This window comes from Heteronotia binoei, chromosome 5, assembly GCF_032191835.1.
Source record: "Heteronotia binoei isolate CCM8104 ecotype False Entrance Well chromosome 5, APGP_CSIRO_Hbin_v1, whole genome shotgun sequence".
NCBI classification, from domain to species: Eukaryota; Metazoa; Chordata; class Lepidosauria; order Squamata; family Gekkonidae; genus Heteronotia; species Heteronotia binoei.
This window is the reverse complement of record NC_083227.1, coordinates 132,703,089-132,724,609: the sequence shown is the minus strand read 5'-3', so window position 1 is coordinate 132,724,609 and position 21,521 is coordinate 132,703,089. Positions and strand designations below refer to the sequence as shown.

Sequence of the window (21,521 nt, the reverse complement as noted above, 5' to 3'; positions counted from 1 at the left end):
GGCATCTGACTGCAGGTTGCCAAACCAGCTGTGGCTTCTTGATAGATACTAAACTGGGAATCTAAAGCATAGTTTATTCTTGGCTTATAAACTGTAGTTAACATGCACACAAAAGCTTATATCAAGAATTAAACTTCGTTGGTCTTAAAGGTGCCACTGGACTCAAACTACGGTATGTTCTGTGGTTAGTATTGTTTAGTTTTGTTGTGTTCAAATGCAAAAATCCCAGCTTCTTCAAATCCATCCCAGCCTTTTCTATAGAGACATCAGCACAGAGCAACAGAAAGCTTTCGGTACACTCTCTTTCACTACCTTTTGCCTTTTCTTTATGTCCACCACCAGCACAGTGATACAGAATTGCAGTTCCGACCCTTTCTAAGAGACACTTAAAAGATTCTGGGGCGGAAGATCTCTTTATGGTATTTTTATTCAGTCTAACAATATAAATCACTCCACATTAAATATTGTTACAGTTAAAAAACAGTTCACAGCCTATCCAATGGTATACCTTTCCACACATAAAAAGAAATTTATTAGAAATTTAAGTGTTGCATATTCAGTTATCAGTTCCAGGTATGCTTTCTTAAACGCTTCTTGTGTTCCACTTACAAACATGCTTTTTTAAAAAAAAATTATATTGCATTTTTCATGATGCTCTCAAGGTCTTACAAAAGATTTCATAACAGCAGTAACTAGAAACAATATGGACTAACTTATTTGGGAATTAAAGAGAATTTCTTACTTAATTGTTGTGTTAAAAATTCCATTCTTAATTTCCTATGAAATCCTGTGATACCACCGACTCCAGTGATGTAAGATGCAAGAAATTATGCTTGAAGCCACGTGAGATGGCTGTAACTAATGAATTGTGGTTATTTTAACAGGGTTAACTAAGAAGAATATTTACCTTGGATTTTAAAAGAAAGTTTTCCTGCCAATCTGCAATTTACTTCTAAAAATTGCTTGAAGACTTGTCAAATGACGTCAATGGCCAGCCTGTTCTCTTTTACTAGCCCAGCTGTAAAGCGTCTGTTGGGCTGGAAGCAAGGAGATGAAGAAGAAAAATGGGCAGAAAAGGCCGTTGATGCTTTGGTTAAAAAATTGAAAAAGAAAAAAGGAGCAATGGAAGAGCTAGAGAAAGCACTAAGCAGTCCTGGACAACCGAGTAAATGTGTTACTATACCTCGCTCATTAGATGGACGACTTCAAGTCTCTCACCGCAAAGGTCTCCCCCATGTTATTTATTGTCGTGTATGGCGTTGGCCTGATCTACAGAGTCATCATGAGTTGAAGCCATTGGACATTTGTGAATTTCCTTTCGGATCCAAGCAGAAGGAAGTCTGTATCAATCCTTATCATTACAAAAGGGTGGAGAGCCCAGGTGTGTTTCAGTGGGCTTATGATATTATCATCATCCACATACCTTCTTCACAATGCTAAATCAATATACTTGATTCTCATTGTGGCAAAATCTGTGAATCCAGATATTTGAGCCATGAACAGACAAGACAGATCTTTCTGCAAACCTGAAAAATGGCCCAAGTTTGAAGAAAAATCTGAAGGTTTTTTTTTTTAAATTGAGGGGGTAAGAGCTAAGTTGCCTGGTGGGCGGGAAGGAAAAAAGGAAGCTGAAAGGGAGAGAAACTATGGGGGTAGTAATAAGGGCAGAGGAAAATCAGATACTCTCCATAAATCCTTGTGGGTATCCCACTTATAATGGTAAAATCCCTGCTGAAATTAAGAGGTTGATGGTTGGTTCATATGCACACTATCACTTGATTACTTGAGGCCTCTGATCATTGCTAGGGATACATGAGCACTCACAGGCTTACATTCTACTCATCAGTTGTGAATGTGTGTGCATTAAAGAGGTAAAGGTAATCCCCTGTGCAATCACCAGTTCATTTCCGATTCTCAGGTGATGTCACATCATGATGCTTTCACATCAGACTTTTTAATGGGGTGATTTGCCATTGCCTTCCCCAGTCATCTTCACTTTACCCCCAGCAAGTTGGGTACTCATTTTACCAACCTCAGAAGGATGGAAGGCTGAGTCAACCTTGAGCCAGCTATCTGAACCCAGCTTCTGCCATGATCTAACTCAGGTCATGAGCAGACCTTGGACTGCACTACTGCAGCTTATCACTTTGTGCCACGGGGCTCCTATCCCACTTATAGTAATCAGATTTTGTGACTTCCAGAGAACATGTCCTAGTGAAAGTTGGAAGTGGGGAATTGAATATAAATTGGTTTTTGAAGTCTGGTTTGTCTGAAATGTTGGTGCCTTATGTTCACTTTGCATTGCTTTTCTCTGTTAAGTTTCATGCTGTTTGAAACAGGATTTTCTAGCATCTTTGATGTAGTTGGAATGTTTTCAACATAATTTCAGTCTAGCACAGGAGTGGCCAAACTTGTTTAATGCAAGAATCACATAGAATAAATGTCAGATGTTTGAGAGCTGCAAGACATGAACGAATATTACACACACATCTTTATTAAAACTCTTAATACTTTCGTTGCGCAAAAAGATCAAATACATATGTATGTAGTTTACAACACAACCATGCTAGAAGGGGATTTTTTTAAAAAAGCAAACAAACAAAAGCTGGGAATAACAGTCCCCATAAGATCAGCATAGGGAAAGGGTGGGGAATTATTTTTTGCCACCAGTGGGAGAAGGAAACACACATGTACTGTTTGCAGCATCATGCATCTCTCTTTGCCTTGACACCAAGGTTAATTAATACAGCTCCTACAAGAGCTGTGAAACTAATCCTCTACCACCCTCTTTATTCTATCCCTCCTTCCAATGGCTCCCTTGGCTCTTGTGCTCTCTTTCCCTGTTCTAGGTCTCCACGTGACCTCTGTGGTGGTAGAGAAGAGCTTGCAAGCCTGCCTGTTTCCCCCTCTACTTTACACATGGCAGAAATAGTTGCCTACCTATGGGTCAGTGCTCAGAGGCTGACTGAGATCCTGATGCCACACATGCTTACTCAAGAGTAAGCCTGCATTAAGCTCCTCATTGATCTCTGGAAGCCACACAGTATGTGTGAAAGAGCCACATGTTGCTCCCAAGCTGCAGTTTGGCCACTCTGCAACCTTCTGTGTAGTTTTTGATTCACCTTTAATCTATTGTGCATATAGGTGAATTTTCAAGACAATGAAATACAGTATTGCACTATGACAAGTGTGCTTTTGGCATGTGTTTATTTCTCTGTGTCTTTATGTGTGGTCATGTTATCTTGTTTTTCAGTTCTACCTCCAGTCTTAGTGCCAAGACATAGTGAATTCAATCCACAGCATAGCCTTCTGGTTCAGTTTAGAAACCTAAGCCACAATGAACCACATATGCCACAGAATGCCACGTTTCCAGATTCGTTCCAGCAGCCCAACAGCACTCCTTTCCCAATTTCTCCGAACAGTCCTTATCCACCTTCTCCAGCCAGTAGTACTTATCCAAATTCTCCAGCTAGTTCTGGACCATCAAGCCCATTTCAGCTACCAGGTAAGGGATACCTGTGTGTCATGTTTGTTGAAAAACAGAATTTCTTTAATAAAGCCAGATGGAGTATTATATCTATATCATACTACATGTAATGTAACAAATATAATTTCTTGGAGCTTTGGGATTAATCTGGAGACAACTATTCACATCTTTTAATGTGCACCTATTGTACTATAGTCCTGTAAGAGGAGAACAAATCTTTTGTGGAAGATGACTGATAATTGTAGCAAGAGTCCATCTGTGGACAGAGAGTGTTTCTAAACTGTCTGCAGATGTTTTTCAGTATCTGCATTCTGAGAGAGATTGTAGGATTGAGGAAGGATTAGAGGAAAACTCTGAACATTAAAAGATGTAGGATGAATAAGAATGAGAAAGAATGGAGTTGAGAATGGCAGTTGGAGCACCTGCATGATAGTTGGGAAGAGACTATTTAGGGCCACAACTGAAAGTGGAACATTTGTAACCCAACAGAACCATACCATACAGTGAACTGTATTCCTATCACTCAATGAAAATCACAAGGTTGAGTTATAATGGTGTACTTAGGCTCAGGGCTGCCTAAGAGAAATATCAGGAGCATTGTAAAACATTCTACTAATACTGTAACTACTGTGTAAAGGCAGGAGTCAGATGATTTTGGGCTTAGAAGGATGTTAATCTTGCCTTAAAAAAACAAAATAAAGCTGTGGTATTAAAAAGTTGAAGATACCAAAAGTATATCATTCTATTAATTAAATTTTGATGTAGTTAAGAAATAAATAAAAATCAGGAACTATAATCCTTCAATAGTAGTGCCATTATATAAGTGAGCATGCAACATTAATGCAATCTTTTTAGAGTTCTGTATTCCAGGTCCTTAATTTTCAGCCCTTATTCTTACAACAGTGCAATGGATGTTAAGATAGACTTTATTTTTAAAGTACTGGGCACATGTAGAAAAAGAACCAGAAAGAAAAGAGTTTTACCAGCAGCTAAATATTTACTTAAAATAGTCTAAAAATAGAGGTAGATTTTTAAAGAAATGTTTTGAAACATATCTTTTGTAAGCATTTCACTTCTTAAGATCTGGATCTAGTATTTCTAACACTCAAATCTGGATTTCTATAAGATTTTTGGCCTTCCAGGTTTTACTAGTAGACACTAGGCAATAAGAGCAGCATGGCATAACCAGCCTTGTTTGGAGCCACTCAGTGCCCACGCTCTTTTGAATGCAGTCAGTTCTTAAGTTTGTGAACAGGAAGAATCTGTAATTTTAGTTTACCACTGCTGACCAAAAATCTCTTAGGGCACTAGGGAATTTTAGCATGGGACTAAGATGAAACTCATTTTCATTACATCTCCAGCCATTTGAACTAACATATAAATACTAACATGATAATAAGGGGCCAGTGGATTGATCAGGTATTTTTTCTGTTGGTTACAAGTCTAGTGATTTAGGTATTTTCCTCAGTGTCTGGCTCTAATGTGAAAATGCAAGTTTGTTTGTTTTTTAAATATTTATATCCCTCTTTTCTTATCATCCATTGCAACTTAAAAATCAGTGCTGTCCAAGCTTTGTACAAAATTGTTACAACTCATCCAACGTACCATTTCTCACAACACTAAGCCCTTCTCATTTCAGTAAAGTAATTGTAGGAGCCCTCTTAATCAACTTTGGGAGGCTGTTCAGTTGGCGCTATGGCTGAAAAAGGCATCATTTAAGCTGTAGCGATCTGATTTAACAGTAAAAAAAAGGTTATGAAAGGATCTGAGATGCTGCACAGGTTCATACTAGGAGATATGGTCCTTCAACTATGGCAGTAGTGTAGAGAATAGGACTGACTATTAGGTATTATTATTATTAATAAAAAAATTTTAATTTCAATACCACCCATACCCAAAGCTCTCTGAGCGGCTTACAACAGTAACAGTAAAATGCAATAGGTAAAAGCACTAAACATTAACATTTAATTTAAGGTAACATATAAACATTAAAGAACAGTAGACCTGATGCAGAAAGGTCTGGCCCAAAGTAAAAGAGAACACCTGGCTAATCATGTTGAGTCTCATAACCAAGGAGGTCTTTGTAGGCCTCCGTAAAGAGGGCTGTCCTAACCTGGGGCTGAACTGCAGCAGGCAGGATGGTCCAAAGATGGGGGCCACCACCAAAAAGGCCCTTCCCCTAGTTGCCACCTCTGAGCTTCTCAAGGGGTTGGTACCTGGAGGAAGGCCTGAAAGTATAGTGTCCAGGTTGATTGAGGTTGGGAGAGATGCCCTGTCAGGTATCATGGTCCCAAGCTGTGTAGGGCTTTATAGGTTAGGACTAGCACCTTGAATTAGGACCAGAAACATACAGGCAGCCAATGCAGGTGGGATAGAACTGATCTTATATGTTTGGACTTCTGGGTCCCAGTTATTAGTCTTGCTGCTATATTCTGCACTAGCTGCAGCTTCTAAACTATCTTCAAGGGCAGCCCCATGTAGAGTGCATTGAAGTAATCTGGTCTGGAGATTAGCAGAGCATAAATTACTGAGGCCAGACTCTCCCTGTCCAGGTAGGGGTGCAACTGGGCCACCAGCCAAAGCTGGTAGAAAGCATTCCAAGCCACCGATGCCAACTGAGCCTCAAGTGACAGATGGATCAAGGAGCACCTCCAAGCTGTGAACCTGCTCCTTCAGGGGAAGTACAACCCCATCTAGAACAGGTTGTGCAACACCCATCTGGTCAAAGGAATCACCCACCAACAGCATCTCAGTCTTGTCGGAATTGGGTCTCAGTTTGTTAACCGTAATTCAGTCCATTTTCATAGCCAGATACTGTAGACACCTGCCGACAATGAAAAGGAGAAATAGAACTGCATGTCATAGTGTACTGATGGCAATGTGATCCAATACTCCAGATGACTCCACTCAGTGGACCTCTGAGGAACTCCATTCTGGAGAATCTCTGGGGCTGAACAATATCCTCTAAGCACCTTCTGGAGACAGCCCTTCAAGTAGGAGCAGAACCACTGCAAGGTAGTGCCTCCTACTCCATCTTTGCTAGCTACTCCAAAAGTTTACCTTGGTGTTGAGAGATCCAGCAATATCAACAGCATTGCATTCTTCTTGTCTCGCTCCTGGCATAGGTAATCATACATGGCAACCAAGGCTGTTTCCATGCCAAAACCAGGCCTGAACCCCGATTGAAATAGATCCAGATAATCAGTTTTATCCAAGATTGCCTGGAATTGGTTGGCAACCAGGTCAAGGGAGGGTTTCTTTAGAAGTGGTTTCATCACAGTCTTTAAAGACAGGATAGGACCACTTCCTCTCCTAAAGAGGCATTGATGACCTCCCTGGGCCAGATGGTTATGCCTCTGTTGGCTTTTATAAGCCACAAGGATCCAGTACAGAGGTGGTTGTACAAACCTGTCCAAGTGTTTTTTCCACATCCTTGAGCTGTACCAATGGAAACTCATCCAATAAAGCTGAACTAGACTGTACTTTGGACAGCTCCACCTATTTACCTGCTATAACTGGAGTCCCAAGTCCCAGTGAGTTCAGCAATCCCTCCCCCCCCCCCCCCCCAGAAATGCCCAGTGAGTAAATTACAGCAGGCTCAAGAACGTTCAAGGTCTGAGGTGTCTCTGGAACCAGAATATAGCAAGCCCAGAACAACCTTAAAAAGCTCCGCTGGTGACAAAAAGAGGATTGAATAGAGGCAGTGAGGTTTCTTTGCCACCCTCACTGCGTCAAAATACACTCAGTTGTAGGCACATACCAGGTTGGTGTTGCATTCACTGGGAGTTCTCCAGTTGCACTCCAGCTGTCTCCTAAGTTGTTTCATCACTCTCAGCTCTGGGCTATACCATGGGGCTGTAAGGGCTCTACAACCGAGAGCACTTAGGAGCAATCATGTCAATCACCTGGGTCATTTCCACATTCCACAATGATCAGGGCTAGGGGTGTGCAATAAACCGAGCTGAAAAATACCTGATAAATGCTTTTATCAGTATTTGTTGGGTATTTCTTCAGCTGATCACTGAGGAGGCTGGTGATTCTGCTATCCAAAAGTGGCTGCACAAAAAACCCTGAAAATATTCAGGATTTTTCAGGACTGCTGGATAGTCACAGTTATATGGCATTTAAAGGGCTCTTTGTCCATTTAAATGCCTTTGGAATCAACTCTTAGGTGTTTAAATGGACTACTGTCCTTTTAAATGCCTTTGGAGTTCACTTAGTGCAGAATTGCACTACGGCTTGGACAGGCATTTAAAGGGACCACATCCTTTAAAATATTTTTTTCCTCCACTGGAAACAATGGAGTATGGGGACATCTCCTTTGGGGCCTTTAGAATTCGACCGCTTGATCCGATCTTTTTGAAACTTGTGGGTTTTTTGAGGAGGGGCACCAATAGCTGTGCTGCAAATTTGGTGTCTCTTCCTCAAAAAGCCCCCCTCTCCTGAGCTCCAAATACCTCCAGATTGATTCTCCATTGTAGCATATGGGGACTGTTGTCTATAATGATTCCCATAGGGTATAATGGAGCTGAAAAAAATTGGCAGTCCCAGATATTTCTCAGATCTACCATACTGATAACTGGGATTCTGGAATATTAGGAAATACTGGTTTTTTACTGGAAAATTACTGAATGTTTGTGTTTATGTGCACATGTGCACAACCCTAAGCAGGGCTTTGACAGGAGCACCAGCCATGTCAGCCGGAAAACCCCCCAGCCCTCTGGAAACCATCCAGATCCATTAGCCTGTGGGGTGTACAATCTTAACAGGCCCTCCACCCTTGCAAGAGGAAAAAGCCTCTAAGTCTAAATCTCAAAAGATGGTGATCTGACTATGACAAAAGGACTAAATTAAGGTCCCTCACACTCAGAGCACCATCCTCGCATCCAGCTGAAAAGACCATGTCTAGAGTATGCCCTACCTCGTGTGTTGGACCAGTGACATGTTGACAGTTCAAGGTTGTCATGGCAGCCATGAAATCCTGAGCTGCCCTGGCTAAGGAGCCCTTGGTATGACTGTTGTAGTCCCCCAGAATCTTATTCCTGTGACATCTGCATAAGAGGACACAAGTTGGCTGAAATTGAACAGTCCATTTCAGCCAACACAATAGAGCTGTGTAAAGAACCAACAAGGATTATCAGAAATGGGATATACAGCTGTCAAGTGTATTACAAAGGGGGGAGGAGGGTAGAGGGCTAAGGGAATGGTAAATAACATCAGTGAAAGTTATGCATGATAAATACAAATAAATGCATTAATTAGAACTGACAGCTTAGATCCTGTTCTAAAAGCATTCACATGCATCTTCTACTGATAGCAATTAAAATAGAATCAAGATCTGAAAACCGGGGTTCCAATATATAGGACATTATTTGTGTAATTGAGGGCTGAACAGAATGGGTAAGATGCATGGGAGTGTAAGAGAAAGAAGAACTGACCAGTAGTAAACTGCTTTTGTATACTTTTCTGTTATGACATGCCCTGTAGATAAACTGCTGGTTAACTTCTGAACCCAGTTCAGGGTTTTAGTTCTGCTGTTTTAAAGTGCTTAATTTTCATGAGACCCAAATACTTTAGAGCATCTCTCCTCATATTAGCTCCCACTGGGCCTGTTTTGTACTGCAGTGCTCTGCATTCCTTTAGGAAGGTTTGGAAGACTGCTCTTTCTGCTTGGTTTCTGGAGGTAACAACTATATAACAGAAAATTCAGTAGACAGTTCAGTGGTTCTTGTCCAGATTTCTTTTTGTTGTTTGCATTTATAGTTTAATTGAATATTTGCCTTTATTATCATAAGCTGGTTTTTGTTGGTGAAATGTGACAAAAATATGTTAGAGAACTGTTAGAACAAAGTTAGACCCCAGTGGCACCTTTAGGACCAACAAAGTTTTCATGTGCATGCACACTTCCTCCGATATATTGAAATAGAAGTCAATAGTTCATGTATATATAGACAGATGCCTCTACATGAGTGAACAGCGCAAATTGGCATACAGCTTAATGAAAATGTTTTGACACATGCGAAGGCCAAACAGCAATAACAATTTATGATTATAAAGTCACTAGAGCACCATTTGTTTGGATTTTTTTTTGGGGGGGGAGGGGGTGTTCAGCAATAATTTTTAAATAGGGGACAAATGTGTAAATGTATCCTCCTTAATTGTTCAGAGTAATCAGTTGAAACTCTGTTTTGCTTTATTAGTCACTGAAGGAAGCGAAGAAGAAAAAGACAGGAAGAAGGGTCTACCAGTAAATAGGAAAGTGGTGTAATAGTACAGGAACTCTAACTAGGCTGTATCAAGTGTACTAACCTTATTCAATTTTTTTTTAATCAGCAGACACACCACCACCTGCATATATGCCCCCTGAAGATCAAATGGGACAAGATAATTCACAGTCTATGGACACAAGCAGTAATATGATTCCTCAGATAATGCCAAATATTTCCAGCAGAGGTAAGCTAAACATTTTTGGTAGACCTGTTAATAATTTGACACCAAGGAAGAATTATTCTATTTTCTGGACTCCTGCTATTAAGTCTGCTATTTTCCACTGAAAATTGCCATTATTCCTTTCATCCCCATGAAGCTCATCAGTACTAGCAGCCTCTGATGGGCAGCATATCATGTTTTCAAGCTTGCTTTATAGTAACACGAAGTTGATTATTATCCAGTTACATTAGATAAAAATGACATAAAACAAGAAACTTCTAATGTAAGTAACTGTAGCATAGCAGAATGAATTTATTCATGCTATGGCTTGTTGGAAAGGCAAAAGAATAAACTATGATTGTCTAACATACTTCAGGTTACTGTCTCAATTAGGTGAAGCACTATATACTGTAAATCTAATAAAATGTGGAAATAATTGACTTTTTCATTGATGTATTCCTTACATCCCAGTAATGGATAGAGGCACTATTGGTATTATTTGTAGGAAATTTGTTTGCTTCCAACAGTAAATCTGAAATTGGTCACTTGGTTCTTGAGTTATACTTCAAATTAGAAAAGGTAGGAAAAATTGGCTTTCAGCCATTTTGATGACATAAAAATCTTAAGTTACCAATCAGGGAAAAAACCTATCACCCTACCTGATACTGACATCTGGTGTGGCCCGCGGACTACAAGGAGACGCATATGATGAGATTAAAGAATATGTAAGAGGAATTATGTATTAATGCTAGGTACTGTGTTACTAGAAGCCACGTGGTGCAGAGTGGTAAAGCTGCAGTACTGCAGTCTGAACTCTCTTCTCATGACTTGAGTTTGATCCCAGTGGAAGCCTTCCATCCTTCCAAGGTCGGTAAAATGAGCTTGCTAGAGGAAAAGTGTAGATGACTGGGGAAAACAATGGCAAACCACCCGGTTAAAAGTCTGCCGTGAAAATATCATTATGTGACGTCACTCCAGAGTTGGAAATGTCTGGTACTTGCACAAGGAGTGACTACCTTTAGCTTTCTTAAAAAATTGTGTTACTGTGTACTTTTTTGAGATATTAAATATCCATTTTATTTGTTTATTTCATAGATGTTCACCCTGTTGCCTATGAAGAACCCAAGCACTGGTGTTCAATTGTGTATTATGAATTAAACAATAGAGTTGGGGAGGCTTTTCATGCCTCTTCTACTAGTATCTTAGTAGATGGATTTACAGATCCCTCCAACAACAAAAACAGATTCTGCTTAGGTTTACTCTCTAACGTTAATCGCAATTCAACAATTGAGAACACAAGGAGACATATCGGAAAAGGTAATAAAATGTGCTTTTGCAGGATTATAAGGAGTCTGTCTCTATAGACTGGGCCTTAAAAATGAAATAATGGATGCAATTACAGTAATACACTTTTTTTTTTAATTCCCATGATTCAGTGAGAAAATACATAGCAAATGTAGAATGCAAATTATTGCACCATAAGACTTTCTTTTGTTGTGTCTTTTACTGTCTTGGGTTTATTTCTTTGATCTTGTACTGTAGTAACTTTCAAAATTTGATTTTTGATGCACACATTTGAATGTTTTTGTGTATATGTGGCTTCTGGATGCTTGCATAGCTCGTATCTTAACAGAAAAAAGAAAATATTTAAAGTTTTGCAAGTGTGTTGGGGAGCGGGATGGAGATGCTCTCTCTCTTGGCTTAGGTCTGGAAGTAAGGCGGTTAAAAGGAAAGGCTTGGGAGATGAGTGTCCAGAATGTATTTTAAATAGTCCAAAATGAAGCAATGCAAATTGAAGGGGGGGGGGGGGTCGTCAGGAAGATATAGTATACTTTGACACAATACCTTTAAATCAAATAATTTCATTTAAATTTATAAAATTACTATGTGAGCAGATGCTTTAATCTGCTTTGTCACATATTCCTTGTGGCATGAAGGATACTAGTTACAGGATACTAGCTTTAATAAAATGGGTAATTTTTAATACTGTTTGATGTCTGTATGTTGAAAAATCCATTTCTGTAGTTTGTGGGAAGAGGACATCTAGTGGCTGGTAAAGTAGTGGATATTTAAAATGAAAGTTTAGTCTGATTTAAGGCATTTCCTATATTGGGGAACTAAAGTGGCTCATAGAAAATACATTTCCAGTTAACAGAATACAATTTAATAACCAAAACATACACACACTAAACAACACACACTAAACAACATCCTGGGCTTGAGCATTCAGTGCCACATTTTGTAAGCTGCAGGCTGTGGGCCAAGAGTTCTTTGGTTCTTTGAAGACTTGTACCTCTGGCAACACCTACACTTTGCATCCCTGCAACCAAAGGAAACAAGATCAGTCTAGATATGAAGCAGCTGGCAGACATCCTCTCTCATTTCCCTCTCCCTTGCTCTGATGTACATCAACATCTAGAAATGGCACCTTTAATTGTTCTTTTAAGTAGAAATGAGCCTCCATTCTAACCGTTTTTTATTTTTAAATTTAATTTTATCCTTATACATTTATATGCATTTCAAAACAATTAATTTTAATATTATTTCAAAACAAATATAATAATAACTTCTTCACCCAAAGGGTGATGAACATGTGGAATTCACTGCCCCAGGAGGTGGTGGCAGCTACAAGCATAGCCAGCTTCAAGAGGAGGTTAGATAAAAATATGGAGCAGAGGTCCATCAGTGGCTATTAGCCACAGTGTGTTTATTTATATATATATATATATATATAAATAAATTTTTGGCCACTGTGTGATACAGAGTGTTGGACTGGATGGGCCATTGGCCTGATCCAACATGGCTTCTCTTATGTACTTATAATAAAATTCTTACATTTTTAATTCTTCACCACTCAGTAAACCACTTAGTCAATCAAAGTTTTGAGAGCCATTCACTAACTTCAGTCATCTTGCTTGATTTCCAATAGTGGACAAAAGTTAAATGTGCTGCAGTAATTAGATACAAACCTCTATCTCATGACTTAATTGGAACTCCTGGTATATAATTATTGAATTATTAAATTGATTTGAATATTGAAATAGTGAATTGAATTATAGAAGTTTTAAATTTTTGAGGATTTTTTAATTTTAATTTTTGCTTTTCAGGTGTCCATCTCTATTATGTTGGTGGGGAAGTCTATGCCGAGTGCCTGAGTGACAGCAGTATATTCGTACAGAGCAGGAATTGCAACTACCATCATGGATTTCACCCTACAACTGTGTGCAAGATTCCTAGCGGCTGTAGCCTAAAAATTTTTAACAATCAGGAATTTGCTCAGCTTTTAGCTCAGTCAGTGAATCATGGGTTTGAGGCTGTGTATGAACTTACCAAAATGTGTACAATTCGGATGAGTTTTGTAAAAGTAAGTGAACTTTATTGGTCATAATTTTAGTGGATCTCTCTGGTCATAATTTGAGCAAAATTGAGTCACCTCAATAATATATATCTTTGCTAACCGACAGAAATAATTTTTGGCATATATTTACCCCAATACTGATTTGAATATGTAGTCAAACCACTTAACCATTTTTGAATTTATAATATCAATATCTTGATGTTTTTCTTTATATTAATGTTGCAAATCTAGTCATATATTTCTGTCTTTTCAGCGTAGACCACTTTGAAACAGGTGCTAGTTAGAAAGGGAGACTTTCCAAGCAGAATGAGGACTGATTATGTGCCTTCAGTGTGGCTCAGTAAGCTATAATTCTCTGCCCCCCCAAATAAGTAGTAATTCAGGTATTCCATGAATTCTAAAATATGGAGGATTGAGTAATAGTGTGTCTAGTGTGACAACATAGTGTGTTCTTTGGCATGAAGTCAGTGCATTATTCTGCCTTCCCTTCCTGTACTCTGATATGCTTCCCTAGTTGTAATCTGCTGGACAATTCAAAAGGGTAATATTTCTGATTTTTTTAAAAAAAGAAAATAGGAATTTATTATATCAGTTATATGACATCATTTATTGGTTTCAGTTTTAATTTTGAGGTTAATAAATATGTATCTCTTTTGTAGGGATGGGGAGCAGAATATCACCGGCAAGATGTTACAAGTACTCCATGCTGGATAGAAATTCATCTTCATGGGCCTCTCCAGTGGCTGGATAAAGTACTTACACAAATGGGCTCTCCGCTCAATCCGATTTCATCTGTTTCATAGTATCCATAGTACTGCTCAACCATATCCTTAGTGACCATTTTGTGAATTCTGCAGAATCTTCCAGCATGGATAGTGTGAAAGTGGATGTCATATGTTAGCTTCTGCCGTGGCCAATTTTACACTAATGATCACTGCTGATTTGAGATACTGAGGAAACATTCAAGTTTGCAGGACAATAACTTCATATGCAAAATCTTTTTGCTATGCATATTTAACAAAATCTTTGCCTTCACTGGAAATGTCCTCTATAAGCAAGTTTGAGAAATTGACATTAGGGAGTAAACTATATAGGCTGGATAAGTTCAGCTGCAACCATCAAGTCAGATTTTGGGGGCGGTAAAAGTTCTAAACAAAATTAGGATTGTTACACCTGAATGTCTTTTGTTTGAATAAATAATAATGTGACAGTAGTATACACATGTTGGGGGGGGAAACACCTGTTACAGGTTGTCATGTTAGCATATTTGCATTCTTGAAAGGCTGTCATAAACAGAAGCAGGTTATCTGTTCAGTTTAATGTTACTTTTAGCCATTGTTTTAAAGAGCTGTTGATCTTCATTTTTTTTTTAGTTTTTAGACTAAAAATTATTTTTTTTGATTTATCACTCATGTATGATAGCTTTTGAAGCAAGCCATGTGTAACTCAAAATGTCTTTTGTATATTACATTGCAAGGAGATTCACAGTGGGTTTCTGTCATAATTTGCCTCCATAATTGGTTATCTTGAAGACTTAATTCCACTGCTATTATTTTGCAGTATTAGTTGGGGTTTGTTTTTGTTTTTGTTTTGTATTGCAGCAACAGAAGTATTGGGAATTTCACTTCAGTTCAGTGTTCTGTTCTTGGAAGTTTCTGGCACATGAGTGAATTAATAAAGGGTACAAAATGATCGCCTTCTAGATAACACAGGCCGATCAGTCACTGGATAAAAGTAACAAAAAGTTACTACCTCTTGATTACTACCTATGTGATATAAATAATGGATCTTAATTTCTCATACACCGGTGCTCCCTAGTGTAATTTACTACTATAGAAAACAGTCTCGTTATGCAATTAAGTGTGCCTCGGCCCATTGATAAGATTGGCAGAAAAAGAAAATTGGAAGTTGCCCCATATTAGGACAATGATATCATTGAGAAATATTTCTGGCCCCTTTGTGGTTTAACAGGCACAGGTTCAGGAGTTTATAGAATGGATCTTGTGCAAGCTCAAACTTGCAGGGGATTTCCAGCTGACTCTCCTCTACCTGCCCCCTCCAAGTTTGTTGAGGATTGGGTTTATGGGGTCCAAATTACAGCCCCCCCTCCCCAAGAAGATGCCCCTAGGAAAGTGCTCTCTGGGGAAATGACAGGTGCGAATTTGGTGTCTCTAGCATGCCGGCAGTCCATTCTGTCACCTCACAAATGAAACCAATTTGTGAGGCAGATAAAAGTTGCATTTCATGGTTCATTAATGAGGCATGCTGCAAACCAAACCACATTTTCCCAGTTTGTTCCCATTTCTACTTGTATGCTATTATCATCTTAGACTGAGTTTAACAAAATTAGCATATTTTGAGTAGATCTTGATATTTCTCTAGTATTGAAAGTTAAAACTATAAACCCATAATAACAAATCCAGAAAAAACTGCAGTATCGAATCTGGGTGAAGACTTAAGAATTCTTAGAACTTCTCATTTGATGGGAATGGTATAGAGGTGAAAAATTTCTAAACCTTACAGTTGTGAAGGCAGGTATAAAAATAGTAGGTTCAGCAACATTTTAGTAGGATTGAGGCTTTGGTACCCTTTGTGACCGCTCATTCACTAGCAGAAATAATTATGCGAACAAGCAGATGCCTGCTAAATCTTGGTTGGCATGGCACAGAACCAACATTGCTTGATGTGATATGCGGTTGAATTATGATTGTAGCTGATTGGAGAGTATTTGTAAAAATCTCCTTTCAAAAAATCCCATTTAGCAAATACCTTCTTTCATAAAATCCCTTAGCAAAAGCATGGAGAAGGAGTTTAAGAAGGATAGAAGGTGCAATGCTAAGTGTCCCTGAGTATGCACTTTTGCTATAGAAATTTAAAACACATTGGTGTGCAACAGTGTTGCTAAGAGAGAAACCAGACAACATAATATTGAACTTGCCCATCCCCATTTCAGCTATTCACTACTTCTGACTAAACAGTGTAAGACTAGCCCTGCAGCAGCTTAGTAGGGGTATGCAAGAAAGAAAAATTGATCTTTAAATTTTTTTAGTATATTGGACCTGAAAAATATCAGGTTTGGTATTCAGGTTTGGTAATCTGGAATCCTGAATTTTCTGGGGATCCATTATCCCTATGAGAACCATTAAAGTCAATGGCAAATTTATCCTGGGGTATTTTCAGTGTTCTGGAGGCAGGGGGAAGTTGAGATAGAGGCACGAGATTTGTAATGTAACTGTTGGAGTCTCTCCTCAAAAACGCCCCCATCTTCCATTGTTTCCAGTGAGGGGGGGGAGCAAGGTAATGCAAGCCCATCAGAATATCCTAGAGAATCACTACAATAGAAAGTTTGTGTGGGGGAGCGAGGATTTTTGTAAGGCCAGCAGTATTTCTATTTATTTCCATAGATTACCAGTGTAAGGGCCTAGCAGAACCAGTGCTACTGGGGCTGTGCCAAAACCCAACAGAACTAAGGTCAAATCTGAGAATCTTTGAAGTAGAAACTGAAGGGGGGGCATTCCTGCAAGGACAGCAGAACCAGTGAACTGTACTAGTGCCCAGTGCCATTGTGGCAAATGCCAACGCAACAGGACAGATGTCAAGCACAAAATCACAATCCAAGCAAGGGGGGGAGGGGGGTTGCAAGGATAGCAGCCCTAGTGCAATAGTGCCCAGCAGCAGAACCCAGTGCTATTGTGGCAAATGCCAACTCAACAGAACAGATGTCAAGCACAAAATCACAATCCAAGCAAGGGGGGTTGCAAGGATAGCAGCCCTAGTGCAATAGTACCCAGCAGCAGAACCCAGTGCCATTGTAGCAAATGCCAGCTGAACAGGATTTATGTCAAGCACAGAATCACAATCTGATTGAGGGAGAGGGGAGTTACAAGGACAACAGAATCCGTACAGTGGTGCTACTGGTGCTCAACTGCAGAACCAGCAGAGCTTTTTAAGGCTCTTATTAAACCTCCTGACTAGATTATATTGGAACAAGCCTGATTTCCTTTATGGAAATGCAAGAGCTCTCCTGAAAATAGAACAACTACAGGACAACCTAAATGGAAATTTAAAAGTGCCTATTTTCGCTAAAGCTCGGAGTTCCTCTCACTGTTTTTAAAAAAGTAAATGTAGGTATTTATACCACTGTTTTATTGACACGCACTGTCTTGCCTCTTTTTTTAAAAAAAATAATTTTTAATCCAGCAGTATTACATTTAAAAATCTAACAGAAAACCACTGGAAACTTAAATAGATACCTTGCTATATCTAATCTAATACAATCCTTCAAAGTCTGACCTTCATTGCGTGTTACATAAAACTAACTGAAGTTTAACAATTGGTTGCATAATATGCATAAGCAACAGGATTGTCAAAAATAAATTAAATTTCTATAATATTGATTCTGTGGAATGATGTCATTTTCAGAAAGAAAAATAAGTAAGGGGTACTGAACAGACACTACATGTCTTTTAAATTGGTTTTAAGATGCATCATATGAATTATAAGTGATTTTGCATAGTATGGACATTTCCCACAGCCTTTGATACCAGGCTTCTAATGTGGGTGGCTGGTTATCTACCTAGTGTGAGGCTATGACTAGCCATGCTGTGGCTATTAAGATATGAATTCTGATGTACTGGAACTTAACCTTTGGTCTTGCCAACTATGAAGTGAAAAAATATCAGGTTCTAGTGCTAAGGTTGTATGGGTAATTTTGCTTATTTGTCTATTTATCTGTTGCCAAAATGCATAAATATATCTGCATCGCCATCAACAATGGATAAAATCTGTTTTTTTACTACAAGACATTTTTTGCAGAGAGGTTCAATGGTGGGATCAATTTAGTTTGGATGGAGACCAATACCAGCAGCCTTGCCTCTTTTAATATACTCCTAGCTCTGGCCTAGTTAGAGAGGAACTAAAGCATTATGCTGAAATTTAATTAGGAGCGCTTAACAGTTAAACAGTTAGTAAAATAGGCCCTTGTTACTCAAATCCTATTTAGCAGCACCTAAGTATTGTACTCAATAACCTTTGAAACCAGAAGCACACACTTAAATTCTACCCTTTCTTGCTTGCTTGTCTGTCTCTCCGCCACTTTCTTTCTGTCTTTTTGTCTCCCAGGGTCTGAATTGGGTCCTCAATGCACAATGCTACCCTGGCCTCCCTAAATGGAAAAACAACAAAACCTGGCGATGTGCCCCACTAAATAAAAAATCCTGGCTATGTCTCTGACTTGGAACACAGAACAGCGAACCTCAACATCCCTTCCCCCCTCAAACCTCCCCCCCCCTAGAACTTAAAGAGAAGAAATATGGGGGGGACTATTGAGGGGGAAGCAGGAAAAAGGACTTGGATACACAAGAAAGCAAGAAGAACTTAAACCTAAGCCCTTCCATGCACACATATCAGACCAAAAGGGGGGGGGAGCAGAGGAAACAAGCAACAAACAGCAAAGGATGGAGATGAGAAAATTCAAGTAAAATAATATATATATATATATATATATATTTAAAAAAAACCCAAACCTCTCCCCGTACACAAGCCCCCCAAAAGAATAAAAAATGTATGTTTACCAAGTCTTAAACCAACTCCAAAGAACCAAAACAGAAATAATCCTTTTCCTCCCCCCCCCACCTATCACTAAGCTCAAACAGCAACAAAACTCCACATAAATAACCACATGCCACAAAACCAGAAGGAACTAAAGCCTAAGAATAAAACCAAAGGGAACTGAACAAAGGCCTGAAACCCTTGTTCTCACCCCCCCCCCCCAAAAAAAACACCACCTACCACCCACCAAGCCTAAGATCAGCTTGTCTTCACTCTTCTCCAGGTAGGCAGGATCTGATCTGAAATTCACAGCAATGTCTCTTGGACAGCGGAATCAGACTCAGAGCAGCAAGTGAAGCCAGAGCCAATGCACATTCTCCAAACATATCTCAGTCAGACCGTTGCTTTTACACTCTTTGCCTGTGCACAAAAAAAATTCAGAAAAGAATAAACCGTGATTGGCTAAAGAGCAGTGTTCCATCTTACCAGAAATCCTATTTGCCAGATTGCCACTGCTCCTTCCCCTCTCCCTCCTGTTTCCTGGGAAATTTGTGGGAAAAGTAAGATAGTTACTTGGTTGAACTTTGCATTTGAAGCCAACAACCTCATAAGTTGCAAAACTGAAATGCACTGCTGTTTGCAAAAGTCATTACAGCTCCTCCTAAGGTGTTTTTGCACTGAGCTGCTGAGATGCTTCTTCATTCTCCTTGTTGCCTTGAAAATCAGAGCCAAAGGTGAGGAAAAGCCCTACAGGAGACCTGAAAGTTAACTTTGTAGCCAGGGGTGGATTAACCATTAAGCAGACTAAGCACGTGCTTAGGGCACCAGGGCCAAAGGGGGCACCACAAAACTGGGAAAAGGGTGAAAAGAAAAAAACCACGAAGATTTGTTAAAAAATTTTTTTTGATAAAGCTAGTGCAAATTGATCATGGTGCACCCTAAGGTTATCTTCTATTTTTTGTTGGCGAGGTGCAGTGTCATAGGCTATGTTTAAAAGTAAAATGCATGTGTTTAAAAGTAAAATGATGGAGCCAAATTCAGTTGACATGACAGTCATTTCAATGACCCTCTCGGCCCCTTTTTAATTTCAGTCCCATGTAAACGTCAAAAATGAAGCGCTTTCAGTTGAATGGTGCACAAAAGAGAAAACATGCAAAAGAGAATGAGCAAAAGAATCTGTCTGATGTAGCCAAGACAGAAAAGCTGACAGATTTCTTCTTACAAACTGCAGAGAGAGATGATCCAGATCAAAAGCAGTATCAGTCTTCAGAGATAGATTTGATTCACTTCCTATCTCCATCAAAAACAGGCAGTGTTGGTGCAAGGCCAGATTTTCATGATGACGTTACACATTATGAAGTGCCACAACCTGGACCTACTTCCATGACAAGATGTGTAAATGCTTTTGAACTGTCCAAGGAGTTTAGAGAACTGATCAAGGATGAAATGAACAAAGCTAAGGACCCAGGGTTGTGGGATGAATTTTATGGTGATGATGTGACTTAGTGGGTTGCTTGTGGACCCAGTGAATGTCAGCACCACAATGGGCCATTTGACAAATCATGTTGCAATTTCATCAATGGGAAGCCAAAGAGATACTGTTCATAGAAGATATTTTTTGGAATAAAAGCCAATGGTGAACACTGCAAGAGAGAATGGCTGTTGTACTCTCCTTCAAAAGGATCAGTTTACTGTTTTGTTTGTAAACTTTTTGCACCCAAAGGGTCAATGCATTTTGCTAGAAATGAAGGATTCAGTGACTGGCGAAACACTGCTGTAATTGACAACCATGAAAGAAGTACAACTCACCGAGATGCCATGTTGACATATTTAACTTGGAAAAAGGCTTAGGCTTGACACAGCCACTGGAAAAACAAATTGAAGAGTACAATTACTGGGAGAATGTTCTTCGGCGTGTTGTAGCTGTCATTTACACACTGGCTGAAGGAGGATTGCCATTCCGAGGAAAATGGAAAAATTTGGGCCTCTCAATAATGGGAATTATTTGGGGCTACTCGAATTATTACGGTATGGCAATACTGGAAAAGGCAACCCTTCGTACCTGTCCAAAATGATATGTGAGGAACTTAGTGAGTTAATGGCAAAGAAAGTGCATTGACGAAATTAATGTTTCTGGGTGCTTCAGTCTGTCTGTGGACTCAACACCTGATCTTTCACATGTTGACCAACTGAGCATGGTGATCAGATACTTGCAAGATGGACTGCCAGTTGAACGATTTATCACATTTTTGCAATTACAAAACCACACCAGTGAAGCTATGGCACAGCAAGTGTTGAAGTACTTATGTGATGATTGTAAATTGGATTTTGCTAAATGCAGAGGGCAGTCATACGACAATACTGCCAACATGTCTGGACGTTACAATGGCATGCAGCAAAAACTTTTGGGTGCAAATCAGTTTGCCATTTATGTACCCTGTGCAGCTCATTCACTTAATTTAGTTGGACGAAGTGCTGTGGATTGCTATCAAATTGCAGTAGATTCCTTTTCCACTGTACAACTGCTCTACACATTCTTTTCTGCCTCAACTGCTTGGTGAATTCTGAAAGATTGCATTGGAAATGAAAAAGTGTTGAAATCACCACAGTATGGCAACTGGGAACACTAGATGGGAAGCACATGCTGTGGCAACTGCAGCAATTACCAACTCTTTCTTCAAGATTCTGGAAACTTTG

At 39.3% G+C, this 21,521-nt stretch overlaps 2 protein-coding genes across 6 annotated transcripts in view; one reads left to right on the top strand and one right to left on the bottom strand.

Annotated features, from left to right (window-relative positions):
• The window catches only part of SMAD5 (SMAD family member 5), a 31,793-nt gene extending 17,034 nt beyond the window's left edge, over positions 1-14,759 (top strand). For 3 of the 5 annotated variants that reach the window (XM_060240422.1, XM_060240420.1, XM_060240421.1), the window contains exons 2-7: positions 885-1,381; positions 3,254-3,505; positions 9,824-9,940; positions 11,012-11,233; positions 13,024-13,280; positions 13,934-14,759. In XM_060240422.1, the coding sequence (XP_060096405.1) occupies positions 979-1,381; positions 3,254-3,505; positions 9,824-9,940; positions 11,012-11,233; positions 13,024-13,280; positions 13,934-14,077 (1,395 nt within the window). In that variant the 5' untranslated portion in view covers positions 885-978 and the 3' untranslated portion in view covers positions 14,078-14,759. Of the gene's footprint in view, positions 1-884; positions 1,382-3,253; positions 3,506-9,820; positions 9,941-11,011; positions 11,234-13,023; positions 13,281-13,933 lie in introns of all 5 variants that reach the window. The other 2 variants (XM_060240419.1, XM_060240418.1) reach the window with 1 other exon arrangement.
• Positions 1-21,521, bottom strand: part of LOC132572884 (membrane protein BRI3-like) — a 418,468-nt gene that overhangs the window by 356,299 nt on the left and 40,648 nt on the right. The gene's annotated exons all lie outside the window — the stretch shown is intronic.